The sequence below is a fragment of the Dipodomys ordii genome, unplaced genomic scaffold (genome assembly GCF_000151885.1).
Source record: "Dipodomys ordii isolate 6190 unplaced genomic scaffold, Dord_2.0 Scaffold7, whole genome shotgun sequence".
Lineage (NCBI taxonomy): Eukaryota > Metazoa > Chordata > Mammalia > Rodentia > Heteromyidae > Dipodomys > Dipodomys ordii.
Window position 1 is genome coordinate 23,565,677 of NW_012267223.1, and position 16,716 is coordinate 23,582,392.

Here is a 16,716-nt window from a genome sequence, read left to right on the forward strand (position 1 = left end):
CAAGTGGTAGAGCACTAGCCTTGAGCTGAAGAGCTGAGGGACAGCGCCCAGGCCCAGAGTTCAGGCCCCACGACCGGACCCCCCCCAAAAAAAAATATAAAAATGAACTCAAAGAAGTGAAAAAACAGCCGGCCACCAGTGGCTCACGCCTGTAATCCTAGCTACTCAGGAGGCTGAGATCTGAGGATCGAGGTTCAAAGCCAGCTGGGGCAGGAAGGCCGTGAGACTCTTATCTCCAATAAACCACCAGAAAACCGGAAGTGGCGCTGTAGCTCAAGTGGTAGAGCACTAACCTGGAGCTGAAGAGCCGAGGGACAGCGCCCAGGCCAAGGTAAAGCCTCATGACCGACACTCCCCCCCAAAAAAAGTGAAAAACAACAATAACAACAAAAAGCAACACCCTGAAAAGGAAGACTGTTTTTTTGTTTTTTTTTGGTTAGTCATGGGGCCAGAACTCTGGGTCTGGGCACTGTCCCTCAGCTATTTAGCTCAAGGTTAGTGCTCTACCACTTGAGCCACAGTGCCACTCAGCTTTTTCTGTTTACGTGGTACTGAGGAATTGAACCCAGGGCCTCATGCATGCAAGGCAAGCACTCTACCACTGAGCCACCTTCCCAGCCCAACAGTACATTTTAAAGAAAAAGGATCCTGTTTTTTAGTTTTCCCCTGAAAGGGAAAAACGAAGAAGTATCTCATTTCTGTCTAATTGCTGCTTTTAGAGTCTGAACCTAAGGGCTTTTAAAAAATTATTTTCCTACCTGGATGAGGTAGTACACACCTGTAGTCCAGTGCCTCAGGAGGCTGAGAAAGAGAATCACTTGAACGCAGGAATTCAAGCTAGCTTTGACAACAGAACAAGATCATGTCTTTTTGGCTAGTCCTGGGGCTTGAACTCAGGGCCTGGGCACTGTCCCTGAGCTTCTGCTCAAGATTAGCACTCTACCACTTGAGTCACAGAGCCACTTCTGGCTTTTTCTGTTTATGAGGTACTGAGGAATTGGACCCAGGGCTTCATGCACTCTACCACTCTACTACTAAGCCACATTCCCAGACCTAGGATCATGTCTTTAAACAAAATCAAACCCTATGATTTTTCCAGATTTTCAGCATATTGCTTCCCCTATAGGATGCCCATAAGACAAGCTAAGAAGGAAGGAATGGAAGAAAGGGGAGGCTGGGCTCCCTGAGGCTGAGTGCTTTAGAAGACTATAGGGAAAAGTGTGATTATCTTACAATCTGGATTGCACTGGCAGAACTTCTCACAAAAATTCTGAGTCATGATGCAGGGGCAGGTGCTGTCACAGGGCCGGTCTGGGTGGTCACAGGGCTGATAGTTGTACACTTGTGTAGAAGAGTTATCTAGAAGAGAGAAGAAACAAACATGCAGGACACTGCTGAGACCAAGCTCCCTCACTGCCCTCCCTTCCAAATGTTCCAGTGGCTGAGTCTAAGCAGGCTCTGGCCTTGGATACTCCTACAGTATCTGAGGTTAGAAAAGAGTGTGGATGATCGTTGTGCACAAGCTACAATGGGGAGGTCTGTTTTGTGGGCAGGGTGTAGAGATGGTCTGAGATAACAGAGCAGCTATTCTAAACAGTAAAAGAGGCCTGGAATCTGGCAAACAACATACTAGGAAACTCAGAGACCACAAGGCTCCTAACTACCTCCTAAGAGGTCTTCTCAACTGCTATAAGAGGCTCAGCCCTTCTTAGCTGCTGCACAGAAATCTACACTCTGCGGAAGCGGCCAGGGTCAACAAGTGCAGCTATAGGTGGGGCAGGGTGATGAGGCCACAGGGCAAGGCCTTGAACTAAAATGCTAAATGACACCCTGGCATCATTTCCTTTTTCTTTTTTCTTTCTTGCATGTGTGTGTGTGTGTGTGTGTGTGTTATTAGGAAGGAATCAAGGGCACATGGTAAGCATATGCTCAGGCTACATTCTTAGCTTTTTTTGGGGGGTGGGGGTCCGGTTGTGGGGCCTGGGTGCTGTCCTTCAGCTCTTCAGCTCAAGGCTAGTGCTCTACCACTTGAGCCACAGCGCCACTTCCGGCTTTTTACTTTTTGCTTATGTGGTGCTGAAGAATCGAACCCAGGGCCTCATGCATGCAAGGCAAGCGCTCTACCACTGAGCCACCTTCCCAGCCCAACATTCTTAGCATTGAACTTACCTTTCTTCAGCTGAATTTTCCTGCAGTGTGCAGCCCACAATCTGAAAAACAAAAGAAATGGGTCTGGGTCATAGCCCTCAGGAGCTCCATAATGCAGGTAAATGACAGGGTGATCTGCTCTGACAACTTCAGAATATTCTTCCAAAATCCCTTAATAGAAGGCCTTCTTTTGCTGTATGAGAGCCCATCTAGCTGGCCTATGGCTGCAAGATTTAAACTTAATACCACCCCTCCCAAACAAGTGGAATAGAATAAAAAGTAAAACAAACAAGGCCCAGGCCTATATGTCTACTATAAAGCTATATTGTCTTCCCTGTTGGCTGAGGCAGGATATGGGAGAGTTTTAAGATAGCAGGTGGGAAGGCCTTTCAGGGATCTTCTCTGAATGAAGGAACTGACAAGGAAGAGTTGACAAGAGATAGAGAAGGCCTTTCTTCTATATCTGGAACTGGTATCAGTTCCTTCCTTTGGAAACTAACAGTTTACTGGGAAACTGAGTTACAATGAGTGTTGAATTTAAAAAGAAAATTCCAACCCTAAATAAAAACTGGCTATAAGACAGTGTTATACAATTAAGGAAAATAACATGTGGATAAGCAAAGAAAAGGAATAAAATGTCAGGGCTGGAAAGTTGGCTCAGTGGTAGAGTGCTTGCCTCATATGCATGAGGCCCTGGGTTCTATTCCTCAGCACCACATAAGCAGAAAAAAGCCAGAAGTGGCACTGTAGCTCAAGTGGTAGGGCGCTAGCCTTGAGCTGAAGAGCTGAGGGACAGCGCCCAGGCCCAGAGTTCAGGCCCCAAAGACTGACAAATTTTTTTTTTTTTTTTGTCGTTCATGGGGCTTGAACTCTGGGTCTGGGCGATGTCCCTTAGCTCTTCAGCTACTTGAGCTACAGCGCCACTTCTGGTTTTCTGGTGGTTTATTGGAGATAGGAGTCTCACGGTCTCTCCTGCCCGGGCTGGCTTTGAACCGAGATCCTCAGATCTCAGCCTCCTGAGTAGCTAGGATTACAGGCGTGAGCCACCAGCGCCCGGCGACAAAAAATTTTTTTAAAAAGGAATAAACTGTCAGAGTTGAAAAGTGGGCAATCACCCAATGAGAAGATATGCTTTCAGTGTGGAGCCATGAGCCAGCTCACATTCTAATGGAAAATAGACAGCTACCCCAGGGTCCACAAGATGTTGGGGCTGGGCCAGTCCCAGGCAAGGATCTTTAAGGAGCACTGAAAATGCTGGCCTTCAGCTGTGTGTGCTGAATGGTGGGTTCACTAAGTCTTATGCAGTGACCAAGAGGGAGGCAGGTATCAGCCCAAGAGATCAGGACATAGGGCACATCCTGGTCATAAAAAGTCCTTTGTCCAATCCTTGCCTGTGCTTTCGTTTCTTCTTCTGTGATGGATTCATGAGCTCATCTGTTGGCAACTTCAGGATAAGTGATTCTTTCACTGCAAACTGAAAGACCTGTAAGAGAAATCCAGCAGGGCCTATCACACCATCTGGGAGTCAAGCAATCATTAAATGGCCCAGCCAAGTGCTGACTTGGGGGAGTTCTGGAGAGCTGATAGACAGTAGATTGAATATCTTTTTAGTCAGAAAGAAACAGAGCACCAGTGGGACATGGGGCCAATGTCTGTGAAGGTTAACTCCTAATCATTTGCCCTGATTCAGGAAGGAAGAAATACTGAACAGAGTAACACCTTCCTTTATCAGCAGCTCTCATCTACCACCCTTTCCATCACACCCAAAGCGGCTGCTTCAGCTCACAATGTGTGCTGCTTTTAGAAAGGGCAACTGTGTGTTACCAGTGTAACTGAGTAGAATGTGAACTAGTGCTAAGCACTAGCTCCCTCTGTTGGTAGAAAGCTCTAAGAGCCTTGACTAGAGTTTGGTAGCATGTCAGCTCAGGAAGGCTGGTACACTTTTCAACAGGTTTCTTCTTTTATAGCACTTATTTTTAGCTTTTTCTTTTTCCCATTGGCTAAGTACCATCTGAGATTCTGTAAAAAGTATAAATCTTATCAGGAAAATATACAGGATAATTTTTTGCATTCAACTGTATGGATTTTTAGGTTAAGAACCTGTCTTAAGGCTGGGAATGCAACTTAATGATAGAGTGCTTGCCTAGCATGCCTGAAGTCCTGGGTTCAATTCCTCAATATCACATAAACAGAAAAAGCCGTAAGTGGTGCTGTGGCTCAAGTGGTAGAGTGCTAGCCTTGAGCAATAGAAGCTCAGGGCAGGGTGCCAGTGGCTCATGTCTATAAACCTATCTACTCAGAAGGCTGAGATCTGAAGATTGCGGTTCAAAGCCAGCCTGGGCAGGAAAGTCTGGGAGACTCTTAACTCCAATAAATCACCAGAAAACTGGAAGTGTCGTTGTGGCTCAAATGGTAGAGCATTCGCCTTGAACTGAAGGGCTCAGGGACAGCATGCCAGGCCCAGAGTTCATGCCCCACAACTGACAAAAAATAAAAAAGCAGCAGCAGCAGCTCAGGAACAGTGTCCAGGACTTTTGAGTTCAAGCCCCAGGACTGACAAACAAACACCTGTGTTAAGGCCTAGCATTGTGGCTGAGGCCTATACTCATAGCTACCTGGAAGGTAGAGATCTAAAGGATTGCTGTTTAAAGCCATCTGAGGCAAAAAGTTATTTATCAAGACTCCATATCAACCAATACAGCTACACAGGAAGTATAAATATAATTGTCGTCCAGGTTGGCTGATGCAAAAAATAAAATAAAAAGATATAAAAAGGCTGTGTTGCAAGGAAACAGGTAAAACACTAGGCATAGGGCACTTCAACTTATGAGTCTTTTAATGGTTTTATAAAGGAACATGAAGGCCTAATGAAGGTCTTTCTGCAAATGTCAGACCTAGCAATACTTGGGGATCTGCTCCCAAGAACAGGTTCTAGAGATGTCTCCAGAAGTTGGGAAGTTACATGAGCAGGTTGGTCTGCTCCCTTCTTTGATGGGCATATTGGCTTCAACCCATGACTAATCACTGGTTCTATACTCTGTCTTCTCATTTAAGTCTTTTTCTGTTTCACTCTCTGCTGATAAGAAAGATTGAGGTCTGGGACCATCTATTGAGGGTGGAAATTATAAAATTTCGTGATATGAAATATGGAGAATAAAGCACACAAGGATGAAGGGAATAGCTGCTATACTGTCAAGTGTGTGACAGTAAGAAGACCCACAGATAGATTGAGGTCATCTAGAATTCAGGTATACATTCAGAAAGGAAGGAACCATGAAGTAGGTAAAGGAGTTCAGGACCATCCAGAAAAGTTAAATAGCAATGAGAAACATTTGGCAAGGAGTAGAGCAGAGGCCTGGAATTTGTCCATGACTAGGAATCTACTTTATGACCCAGAAGCAAAGACTTAGGCCTACCTGAATCTAAGACAATTTCTCTCCAGAAACACAATATGAAAAGATAGTGAAGGAACAGTACAATGGGTGAACAGATACTACTCTGAAGATGTTACCTGCTTAGCTGGGCGCCTGTGGCTCATGTCTGTAATCCTAGCTACTCAGGAGGCTGAGATCTGAGGATTGCAGTTCAAAGCCAGCCCAGGCAGGAAAGTTTGTGAGACTCTTATCTCCATTTAACCACCAGAAGACTGGAAGTGGTGCTGTGGCTCAAGCGGTAGAGTGCTCACCTTGAGCTGAAGAGCACAGGGACAGTGCCCAAGCCCAGAGTTCAAGCCCCATGACCAACAACAACAGAAAAAGTAGTTACCTGCTTACATGTCTTCGTCCCCAGAAGCCTGGCAATGGAACAGAAGTTGTTAAAGTAGGTGCCATGGAAGACTCTAAAAAGAGATTCTTCAGCCCCGGTCCACTCCACAGACTCTGAAGGGGCTTCCACAACACAAAGTTGAGGTGGGGCTGGACTGGCCTTCTGTTTTGTGGGGGTCTGACAACGAGAGTTAGCCTCTAAGCAAGCAAAAAACAGAAGAGAGTGAAATGCAGTAGTCATTAGTAGTTTGTCACAAACTCAGAACTATATCATAGTACTTTTTAGGCTCCCCCCTCTCCAATACTGGGGGGTTTGAACTCTGGACCTTGTACTTGCTAGGCAAGCTCTATACCACTTGAGCCAAAACTTCAGCCCATTGTTCTAATTTAAAATACAGAATAGTTAAGAATGAAAATATTCTTTATAGATAAGCCAATGGAAAGAATTAAGTGTTAAGCCAGATAGTGAGCCTGGGTTTAACAGGCTCACTATCTTCTCTATTTTCTGTTTATTGTACCTGAAGAACTGGAGGCCCAGTCATTGCCTGTGTCCCTGTCACTGTCCCCTTCTTTAGTCTCAGCCACAGCAGAGGCTGAAGTATTGGAGCAAGAAGCACTGACCACATGATGCCTTCGCCTGCGGCGCCCAGAGCACTTGGAGCGGGGATTATGGAGCATGGCGTACTCCTTTGCTCCTTCCTGTAGTAGGCATATTACAAATAGGAAAAGGCACAGACTCATCATATTCATCCTTGACAACAACCATGCTTAAATGCAATGATTCTTTTAAAAATTATCTATACCATGTGAGACCATATAATGACAGCTACTTGACAAACACTCTAAAATTTACAAACTTTTCACACAAGGGGTTGTCGAATATCTTATTTTAAAAGAAGTATCATCTACTCTTTAATCAGTGAGTTGTATCTGAAATTCATTCACGATTAGAATTTGAGAACACGTTCTCCTGAAGATGAAGAAATGAGGTAGAGAGGAAAGAGACCTGCTTGAGAGAATATGGCTGAATGTTCCAGACAGTAAGCAAGAATCAGGGCTCTTCACCTGAAGGTGCTACTTCACATGCACCACACTGCCTGTTTCAATAGTAAATGTATAATCCTTGAATTGGTATGTTACTGTTAGTTAATTTTGAAACTTCCTCTGTTATCTGCAGATGAGCTTCAGAAGAATTCTATTGCATTTCTTTTTCCCTTTTTTTGGTGCTAATCCAGGGACTTGACCTCAGGGTCTGGTCATTGTTCCTGAGCTTTTTTTGTTCAAGGCTAATGCTTGAGCCAAAGCTCCACTTACAAACTTTCCTGCCTTGGCTGGCTTGAACTGCAATTCTCAGATCTCAGCCTCCTGAATATCTCAGATTATTTGCATGAGTCACCAGCACCTGGTTTCTTTTTTGCTTTTGTTGGCTGAGGGGCTTGAACTCAAGGCCTGGGCTTTTCCCTCAAGGCTAGCATTCACCACTTGGACACACCGCACGACAAGAGCCTCAAGGAGTTTTCTTCCCTGGCTGGCTTTGAACCCCAATCCTCAGATCTCAGCCCTCCTGAGTAGCTAGGATTACAGGCATGAGCCACTGGCACCTGACCTTTGGCTTCAGTTTCCTTCCTTCCTTCTTTCCTTCCTTCTTTCTTCCCTCCCTCCCTCTCTTTATTTTTATTTTTAAAATTCTATTTTAATAGCTATATTTTCAAAAAATATGTACAACTCAGTTTAACCATAGCCTCCAGAGCTAACTGCTAGTTTATGGGAAATAGGGGATAAAAGAACAACTTAAATGATACTTTGAGAAAAGAACATATTCAAAATGTGGATGATCCTACAAAGTAGCCAGTTTAGAATTTCAATGAGACGAAACAAGTGATAGAATTATTTGAGATTGGGGCTGGGAAGGTGGCTCAGTGGTAGAGCGCTTGCCTTGCATGCCTGAGGCCCTCGGTTTGATTCCTCAGCACCACATAAGCAAAAAGGAAAAAAGCCGGAAGTGGCGCTGTGGCTCAAGTGGTAGAGAGCTAGCCTTGAGCTGAAGAGCTGAGGGACAGCGCCCAGGCCCAGAGGTCAGGCCCCACAACCGGATCCAAAAAAAAAAAAAAAAGAATTATTTGAGATTAAAAGAAAGCAAAACATATAATAACCGGATATTATGCCTGACTAGTTGTTATTAGTTTGAAAACAAAAACCAAACAGGCTGAAGATGTGGCTCAGTGGCTGAACATATTCTTAGCATGTGTAAAGTCTTGGGTTCCATTCTCAGCATCCCTTGCCATATACATGGATAGAGTAAATACTTTAAATCTTTCAACTTTGCATGACTGAAAATGTTCTTAATAAAAAGTTGGTGAGTACTATGGTTTCTTGTCAGATTATGTAAATTGTTTGCTAAAGGATTTTGCTAAAGATTTCTGGAGAAATAACAACTGAGTTCAGCTATTTTCTTGAGGCCTTGTTTTGGCATGGCTAGACATCTTGTTGTAATTAAAGATATTTTCCTTTAGAAAAAAACTAAAGTTGGAGGAAAATAGTCCTGCATTATATTTGATATGTATTCATAACCCAAAAAACAATTTTTAAAAAGCTGTGCACATTAATCTCTGTAAGTTAACACACTCTGGGCACTGCCAGGAGCTTTGTAATACATGTACAGAGCTCCAGGGTAAGGCCTGTGAGAAGGATAATGCTCCTTTGAGTGACATAACTGCTAGAACATTGGTGTGACAGAGTAATAAAAAGGATGGGATAATTTAAAAAGCATAGAGTTAGACTGGGGCTTGAATCTCATCATTGCCACATCACTAACTTTCTAATAAACTCTGGGAAAAATATATAAATTCTATAACCCGTAACCTTTTCCACCATATTTTTACCAGAGCTGAAGGACAGTGCCCAGGCCCTGAGTTCAGGCCCCACGACTGGACCCCCCCAAAAAAAGCCAAACAGTATCGTTGGCAAGTCCAACTGTAACTCAATTTCTCCTCTGGAAGATGTCCCTAGCAGTTATCTTTAGTTTCTTTCTTTTTTTTTTGGTCGGTCGTGGGGCCTGAACTCAGGGCCTGGGCACTGTCCTTCAGCTCTTCAGCTCAAGGCTAGCGCTCTACCACTTGAGCCACAGCACCCCTTCCAGCTCCTTCTGCTTATGTGGTGCTGAGGAATTGAACCCAGGGCCTCATGCATGTGAGGCAAGCACTCTACCACTGAGCCACCTTCCCAGCCCCTCTCTCTTTCTTTTTTAAATTTTATTTGTAAAGGTGATGTACAAAGGGGTTACAATTATATTAGTTTGGTAATGAATACATTTCTTTTTGAACAGTTACCCCCTCTCTAATTTTCTCCCAATTTTTCCTCTGCTGATCCCTCTCCCTCCCTACTTTTAGTTTCTATACCTTGGCTCAGTATTCTAAATTATAAAGAGAACTTGCAACTAAATGATTAAGATGCTAACTTTTAAATAATTTTCCTTTAGATTTTCAGAACCCAGAACATCTGGTGACCTCTAGATGATAATAACATCAGGATGTGTGACACTCCTGCTTATTTTTTAGTTCTGCCAACACCTGACACAAAGCATGGAAATTGCTGTGAGGTTTAACCTACACAAGAATAATAAGTCATAGAACTACAGGAACTAGCCCCATGAGATTGAAGATCATTGAGCTGGGCCAGCCAGAAGAACAAACAAAAAGATACCATGCCCTGGATGATGAAGACCCTACTCATCATGTAGCTTTCCTGTTCACTGTCTCCTGTTCCTTCTTTCCCTTCTTAGAAAGGCCTCTTGTATTCCTGAGTTCCCTGAGATGGGGCTCTGAAGAAGTATTCCCCATTATTCATCTTTTAAAGATACTGGCTGTTGAATAAAACTGCTATCCTTCCCACAAATGATTACCTCTTAAGCATTTTTTTTTAGTCCTGGGACTTGAACTCAGGGTCTGGGTGCTATCCCTGAGCTTTTTGCTCAAAGCTAGCCCTCTACTACTTTAGCCACAGCTTCACTTCTAGCTTTTTGGTGGTAATCAGAGATAAGAGTCTCACAGACCTTTCTCCTCAGGCTGGCTTTGAACTATGGTTCTCAGATTTCAGCCTCCTGAGTAGCTAGGGATTACAGGTGTGAGCCACTGATAAAAGGCTACCATATTGCTTTTTGGTTAAACAGCCAGACCTGAATTCAGTTAACACAAAGGACTTATTCCACAGCTCTCAATGTACTGCCTCCTCCATATATGCAGGGCAGTTTATTCAGGCACATAAGATCTGTCCATCAGGGAGGGGCCATCAGGTTGGTTGCAATAAGATATCACTGACTCTTCCTATGATTGTGTTCATTATATGTATTTAAAGGAAGACAGCAAAGGAGATGGAACATACTCTGGGAAACATCTCCCTCACCTCTTTTTGGTGATATTATGATCAAACCTATGGCTTTAAATATGTTAGACAAGGGTTCTACCATTGACCTGTGCCCTCAGCCATCTTTGTTTCAAATCTAACAATACAATCTCAGACTTTAAAATCTAAGTAGGTAATATTTAAAGCAGAAAATCTTTTACTGTTCTTCAAACATCACTCCATTAGACTATCTTCTCAGTATTACTGTGTCTAGGGAGCAGAAGGCATGTTTCATTTGGGCTATTTGACCCCTGGAGTGCTGTGTATGGCTCACTTAGCTTGTGCTTCCAGAACCAGAAAGTCCAAGGAATAGTTCTTGATCAATTGTAAACAGTTAATAATGCTAGAATAGCTTAAGAACCTACCAGCAAAAGGAAGCAGTCTGTGCCACAGGGTTCTGGTTCAATCTTGATTTCTTTGTTCTTGCGTTTATACACATTAGGGGTGGCATGAAAGGCTGCAAAACAAAAATTGTGGTATTTCCAATGGTCTATCTACTTGAAAAAGTAGGGAAGAATAAAACTGAGTTAGCAAGCTATTGTATGAATTAGGATAGGACTTGATATAAACAACTGTGTACCATCACAGTACATAACTGATATCAAGACAATCTTTTCTTTCCTTTTTTTTTGCCACCACTGGGGCTTGAACTCAGGGCCTGGACACTATTACCTTAGCCTCTTTGTATTCAAGGCTAGCATTCTACCACTTGAACCACAGAACCACTTCCAGCTTTTTCTGAGTACTATAATGGAGATAAGAGTCTCATGGAATTTTCTGCTCTGGATGGCTTCGGACTGTGACCCTAAGATCTCAGCCTCCTGAGTAGGATTATAGGATTATAGACATGAGTCACCAGTGCCTGGACTTTTCTTTCTTTTGGGGTTTAAACTCAGGGCTTCATGCTTGCTGGGCAGGTACTCTATCATTAACGCCACACCTCCAGCCCTAGAACTGGTGGCCCTTTGTAAAATCCCCATGAGAGCAGAGGCTGGGAACTCCATAGGACAAATCAGAATAAGGGAATAGTGCTTGTGGTTGAAAAAGAGGAGAAAATGTCAAATGTAGCCCCACTCACGGTGAAGGAAACAGTCGTATTTAAAGCAGCGTCGGCAAAAGAGTGTGTGGAAGGAGTGCAGAGATTGCTCCCGTTGCACAGACTTGGCATTGGGCCCATCGATGTTGGGTGTGCACTGAGGGGGAAGTGCATTGGGATCTGACATTTCTGTTAGTTCTCGATACCTATTTAAGAAAAGAAAGAGAAGAGTTTCTTCAAGGGAACGTCTCCACTGTGAAAATGAAGATTGGGTATTGAGAGTCATCCAAGCACATCCTGCCAAGGGATTATGAGTATTTTTCATGTGCTTGATGGATGAGGGAATGTATATAACTAAATAGCTACACCCTTGTAATTAATTATGCGGGGTGAGTATATGTCTGAAAGTAAAGGGAGGAAAAGATTACTCATGCTGTAATAAGTTCCCCAAAGAATGGCAGAGTAAAAGTTTTCTGTACAGATTTACTCAAAAACCAGCACATTATGAATGGCCCTTAACATGTCAAGGGGCATTTAGAGGTATGTAAGCAACAAATGACCAGAAGTACAAGCAAAATCATAATAAACTTACCATTAACAGGGATTGTTATTAACAACAAAGAACAGCTTGAATAAAAGTTTTGTCCAAATACTCTGTGTAAGTAAGGCCTGAGTGGTCCCTACCTCTCCTTCATGTCATCTGGGACACCATTTTCAGGGAACATGGAGGCAATGGCACTGAAGATCATGTCATTTGGGAACTGTTTCTTGGAACTTTTTTTGTTGCCTATATTGAAAATGACAATAAACTCCTGAGTAAATTAATTGATCTCTTTTCCCTTTGTCACAGCATTTTGATTAGAACTGCTTTGTTAAACACTGACTACATGTTGATAACAAAATTCACAATCCCTGATAGACACTGGGTATGAGGAAGTGTTTTCACCGAGATCTACATATAGAAAAATTCTATCATAATGCTATGCTGAAGAACAAGACTGATACTGCAACTATTTTATATGCCTCTGGACATATAATTAAATAATATATATTATAACTAAGAAAATAAATATTAAATTCACTAAATATTAGTGGCAAGGAAAAATGTTCGTAAGATTTGAGATAAAATTTTATGCACATATAACACAAATTCAATTACACAGAACATATAAACACATTGATATACATATCTATATTTTAAAAGTCTAGAAATATTAATCTGGCTGCTCTATGTATCAGGATTTTATTTATTTATTTTTCTGGTCCGGTTCTGAGGCCTGAACTCTGGGCCTGAGCACTGTCCCTCAGCTCTTCAGCTCAAGGCTAGTGCCCTACTACTTGAGCCACAGCGCCACTTTCAGCTTTTTTCTTTTTGCTTATGTGGTGCTGAGGAATCGAACCTAGGGCCTCAGGCATGCAAGGCAAGCGCTCTACCACTGAGCCAACTTCCCAGCCCCTGTATCAGGATTTTAGAGTAATTTTATTGTCTTTTGACAACTTTCCAGGTTGTTAGGTTGTTGTTTTTTTTTTAACATTACTCACAACTGATTATTCTTTAAGTTCTACTGTATTTTCCACTTAGATCACAGGCAATATAAACTACCAGTTAATGATCATATTTTCATTTTAAGTAGATCAACAATACACATTTCTAATTTTTCCTTCTTCTCTAGCCCTGTCAGTTTCAAAATAGCTATATACCTTCAATAGAATGTCGTTTTCTCTTTCTTGTTAATGGAAGATCTTCTTTGCTATCATCCTGTTTTCCATCAGTGGTGTCATTGTGCCCTTCCTCCTCTTCATCTGAGTGTTGATTCAGAGCATCTACCAATTCCAGGAAAACAGCATCACTTATCAGGACAGATCCAGGAATCATCTCTGAAACATGAGGATTAGGAAGGTAAGCAGTGGCCACTTCACACTCCATTAGTCCTACCAAACAGGCTTTCTTGTACTCAGTTCTGAGGCCCTAATAAGGAATGTGTGTGTTTTCATATGTAAAATAAGAGAATAATGATAATTTTATTGGCTTTTACAATGCATAGTTCAGGTGGTTGAGTAGAAAAACCCATTTATAGACTTTATTCTTATTGGGAAACTTCATTTCCGTAGTCATGTCAACTTTGTATTTACAGTTCAAATCTCAAAGAAGTGTACCAATAATCACAAATTGGGAAGAGAAAGAAGAATGAAAATATATTTGTTTTGCTTCTGATAGTGACTTCTCTAAATTGAAAACCACTTTTTCCTGAAATCCTACCTTATTGTGGTTATATAACTTGGGAGAATGTCTCTGAATGAACACTAGGGGGTGGTATAGACAAACAGTGAATTCGAGTACTGTCACAAAAGCACCCACAATTGTCAAGAGTAGGCAAGGCTATCAGCTTGCAAATCCATGAAGAATCTCTATCTACTTCTTATTTCCTGACCTTTTCTAGAATTACAGCAAAGTCTAAATGATAGGCTTTTAGGAAATACAGCTATTTTAAGCCAACTTCTGAAAGACCCACAAGATACTTGGATCAAAGGAATATAACAGAGAGGTGAAGCTGACCTATATTCTCAAAGAGAAACAAAGAATAAAATGGCCTTAGATGAACTTAGGAAAAATTTCTCTCTTCCCCTCTTCCCCCTCCTGTACTGATACTTGGGTTTGAAGTCAAGGCCTGGGTAATGTCTAGTTTTTTGCTCCAGAATGGCACTATTTAGCACTTGAGGCACAGCTCCATTTTGGATTTTTTGGGGGCTAATTGGAGGCAAGAGCCTCATCTCATGGACTTTCCTGCCCAGATTGGTTTCAAAGCACAACCTTCAGAACTCAGGCTCCTGAGTAGCTAGGATTACAAGTGTGAGCCACTGGCACCAATCATAGTTATGGAATCTACCACTTGAGCCACAGGTTCACCTCAAGCTTTTTGCTGGTTAATTGGAGATGAGTCTCTTAGATTTGTCTACACTGGCTTGCTTCGAGTTGTGATTCTTAGAACTCAGTTAGGATTACAGGTGTGAGCTACTGAGGCCTGGCTTGTAAAGTTTCTAAGATTAAACTAGTTGATTACTAATCATCTCTTTGTATAATTTTACAATTTAACCAGGTTTTTTTTTGTGTGTGGCGGGGGGCGAAGTTGGTTTGTGGGGCTTGAATTCAGGGCCTGGGTGCTGTCCCTGAGCTTTTTCACTCAAGGCTAGCACTCTATCACTTTGATCTATAGTGCCACTGCCAGTTTTATGATGGTTAATTGGAGATGAGAGTCTCACGGATTTTTCTGCACAAGTTGGGTTTGAACTGCAATCCTTAGATCTTACGTTCCCTGAGTAGCTAGGTGTAAGCCACCAGTGCCCTGGCTTAATCAGGGTTTTTTGTTTTGTTTTTGTTTTTTTTTTGCTAGCACTTGGGCTTGAACTCAGGGCCTAGTCACTGTCCCTTAGCTTTTTTCTTCTCAAGGCCAGTTTTCTACTGCTTGAGCCAGTGCCACTTCCAGCTTTTTCTGTTTATGTGGTACTGATGAATTGAACCCAGGGCTTCATGCATGCTAAGCAAGCACTCTACCACTAAACCACATTTCCAGCCCTAACCAGGTATTTTTAATACAAAATTTTAACTGCCAATCATGCAATGACATTGAATTATTCTTCAATATGTATCCTCATGGGAATGATGATTAATGATGTACCCAAGGTAAGGCATTTTTCTAAAAAAGTTTTCTCCCAATGAACCAAACACTACTACCTTCTTCACCATGGACTTTCCCATCATAGTTATTGATCAGCTCTTCAATGAAAGTTTCATCTTCTTCTTTCACCTCATCTCCCATGTAAGGAATATTGCATAAAACAGTCTCATCTTCTACCTACAATTAAACCAGATGTGATTCATTCCATGAGCCACTGTGCATTTCCTTTTCCTTATTTAGTGGAATCTTTCTAGAATCTGTAATGAAATCTTGTTTGTTTTCTTTGCTTCTGAGTCTCCTGAAACCTCTTTGGGTCAGCGAGTTTCTAATATTTTACACTGGCCATTTTGTTTAGCCAATAAATGTTATCCTTAGCAGGGTAAAGTCAGTTTTATTGATATTAGTGTAAAATATTTAGCTTGATACTAACATTTCCATCAACACCTAGAATTTGAGAATGCATTTATTTTTCACAGTACTTTTTGATATTTATTTATTTATTTTTGGTCAGCCTTGGGGCTTGAACTCTGGGCCTGGGCACTGTCTCTCAGCTCTTCAGCTCAAGGCGAGCGCTCTACCACTTGAGCTACAGCGCCACTTCCGGTTTTCTGGTGGTTTATTGGAGATAGGAGTCTCATAGTCTCTCCTGCCCGAGCTGGCTTTGAACCGCGATCCACAGATCTCAGCCTCCTGAGTAGCTAGGATTACAGGCGTGAGCCACCAGCGCCCGGCCAAAAAAGTCTAAAATTTGAATTGTTTTTATAATACAAACAAATGAACAGGAAGGCCTCCAAGGATATAATTTGTAACAGAACTAGAAAATGAACTAAGCAACCTTAAAATTGGGAGTAGTTTAAGAAATATATAGAGTATCCAATAATAGAAAATTATGGTTTACAATTCACACTAATCACACTCAGTGAGAACCTAAACTCAATCACCATTGGTTACGTATTTGTGGGTAATAAATAATACTAAAAACCAAGGGGGAGGTGCTGAGCACAGAACAAACACATCCCCAATGATGGGGATTGAACCAAGGGCCTGGTGTATACTGAGCATATAGTCTACCAATAAGCTACAATCCCAGTCTCAACACAGTCATCTTTATTTTTTGTGTGCACCAGTACTGGGGCTTGAACTCAAGGTTTATTTTTTTTTTCCATAGGATATGGGGCTTGAACTCTGGGCCTGGGTGCTGTCCCTCAGCTCTTCAGCTCAAGGTGTGTGCTCTACCACTTGAGCCACAGAACCACTTCCGGTTTTCTGGCAGTTAATTGAAGATAAGAGTCTCACAGACTTTCCCTGCCTGGACTGGCTTTGAACTGTGATCCTCAGATCTCATCCTCCTGATTAGCTAGGATTACAGGAGTGAGCCACCAGCACCCAACCCATGGTTTCTCGATCTTGTTCAGTTCTTGCTCCTTCATGGCTAGGTCTTTATCACTTGAAACACACCTCCACTTCTAGCTTTTTGTAGATCAATTGGAGATAAGAATCTCTGTGGGCTGGGAAGGTGGCTCAGTGGTAGAGCGTTTGCCTTGCATGCCTGAGGCCCTGGGTTCGATTCTTCAGCACCACATAAGCACAAAGAAAAAAAAAGCCGGAAGTGGCGCTGTGGCTCAAGTGGTAGAGTGCTAGCCTTGAGCTGAAGAGCTGAGGAACAGCGCCCAGGCCCAGAGTTCAGGCC

At 42.3% G+C, this 16,716-nt stretch overlaps 1 protein-coding gene across 2 annotated transcripts in view; it reads right to left on the reverse strand.

Annotated features, from left to right (window-relative positions):
• The window catches only part of Ezh1 (enhancer of zeste 1 polycomb repressive complex 2 subunit), a 21,134-nt gene extending 5,874 nt beyond the window's left edge, over positions 1-15,260 (reverse strand). For both annotated transcript variants that reach the window (XM_013038055.1, XM_013038054.1), the window contains exons 1-10: positions 15,083-15,260; positions 13,051-13,227; positions 12,034-12,136; positions 11,392-11,555; positions 10,679-10,770; positions 6,431-6,611; positions 5,914-6,110; positions 3,540-3,631; positions 2,170-2,210; positions 1,234-1,359 (exon numbers count right to left, since the gene is read on the reverse strand). In XM_013038055.1, coding sequence (XP_012893509.1) covers positions 1,234-1,359; positions 2,170-2,210; positions 3,540-3,631; positions 5,914-6,110; positions 6,431-6,611; positions 10,679-10,770; positions 11,392-11,555; positions 12,034-12,136; positions 13,051-13,227; positions 15,083-15,167 — 1,258 coding nt within the window. In that variant the 5' untranslated portion in view covers positions 15,168-15,260. The remainder of the gene's footprint in view (positions 1-1,233; positions 1,360-2,169; positions 2,211-3,539; positions 3,632-5,913; positions 6,111-6,430; positions 6,612-10,678; positions 10,771-11,391; positions 11,556-12,033; positions 12,137-13,050; positions 13,228-15,082) is intronic.
• Between the last annotated feature and the right edge of the window lie 1,456 nt (positions 15,261-16,716).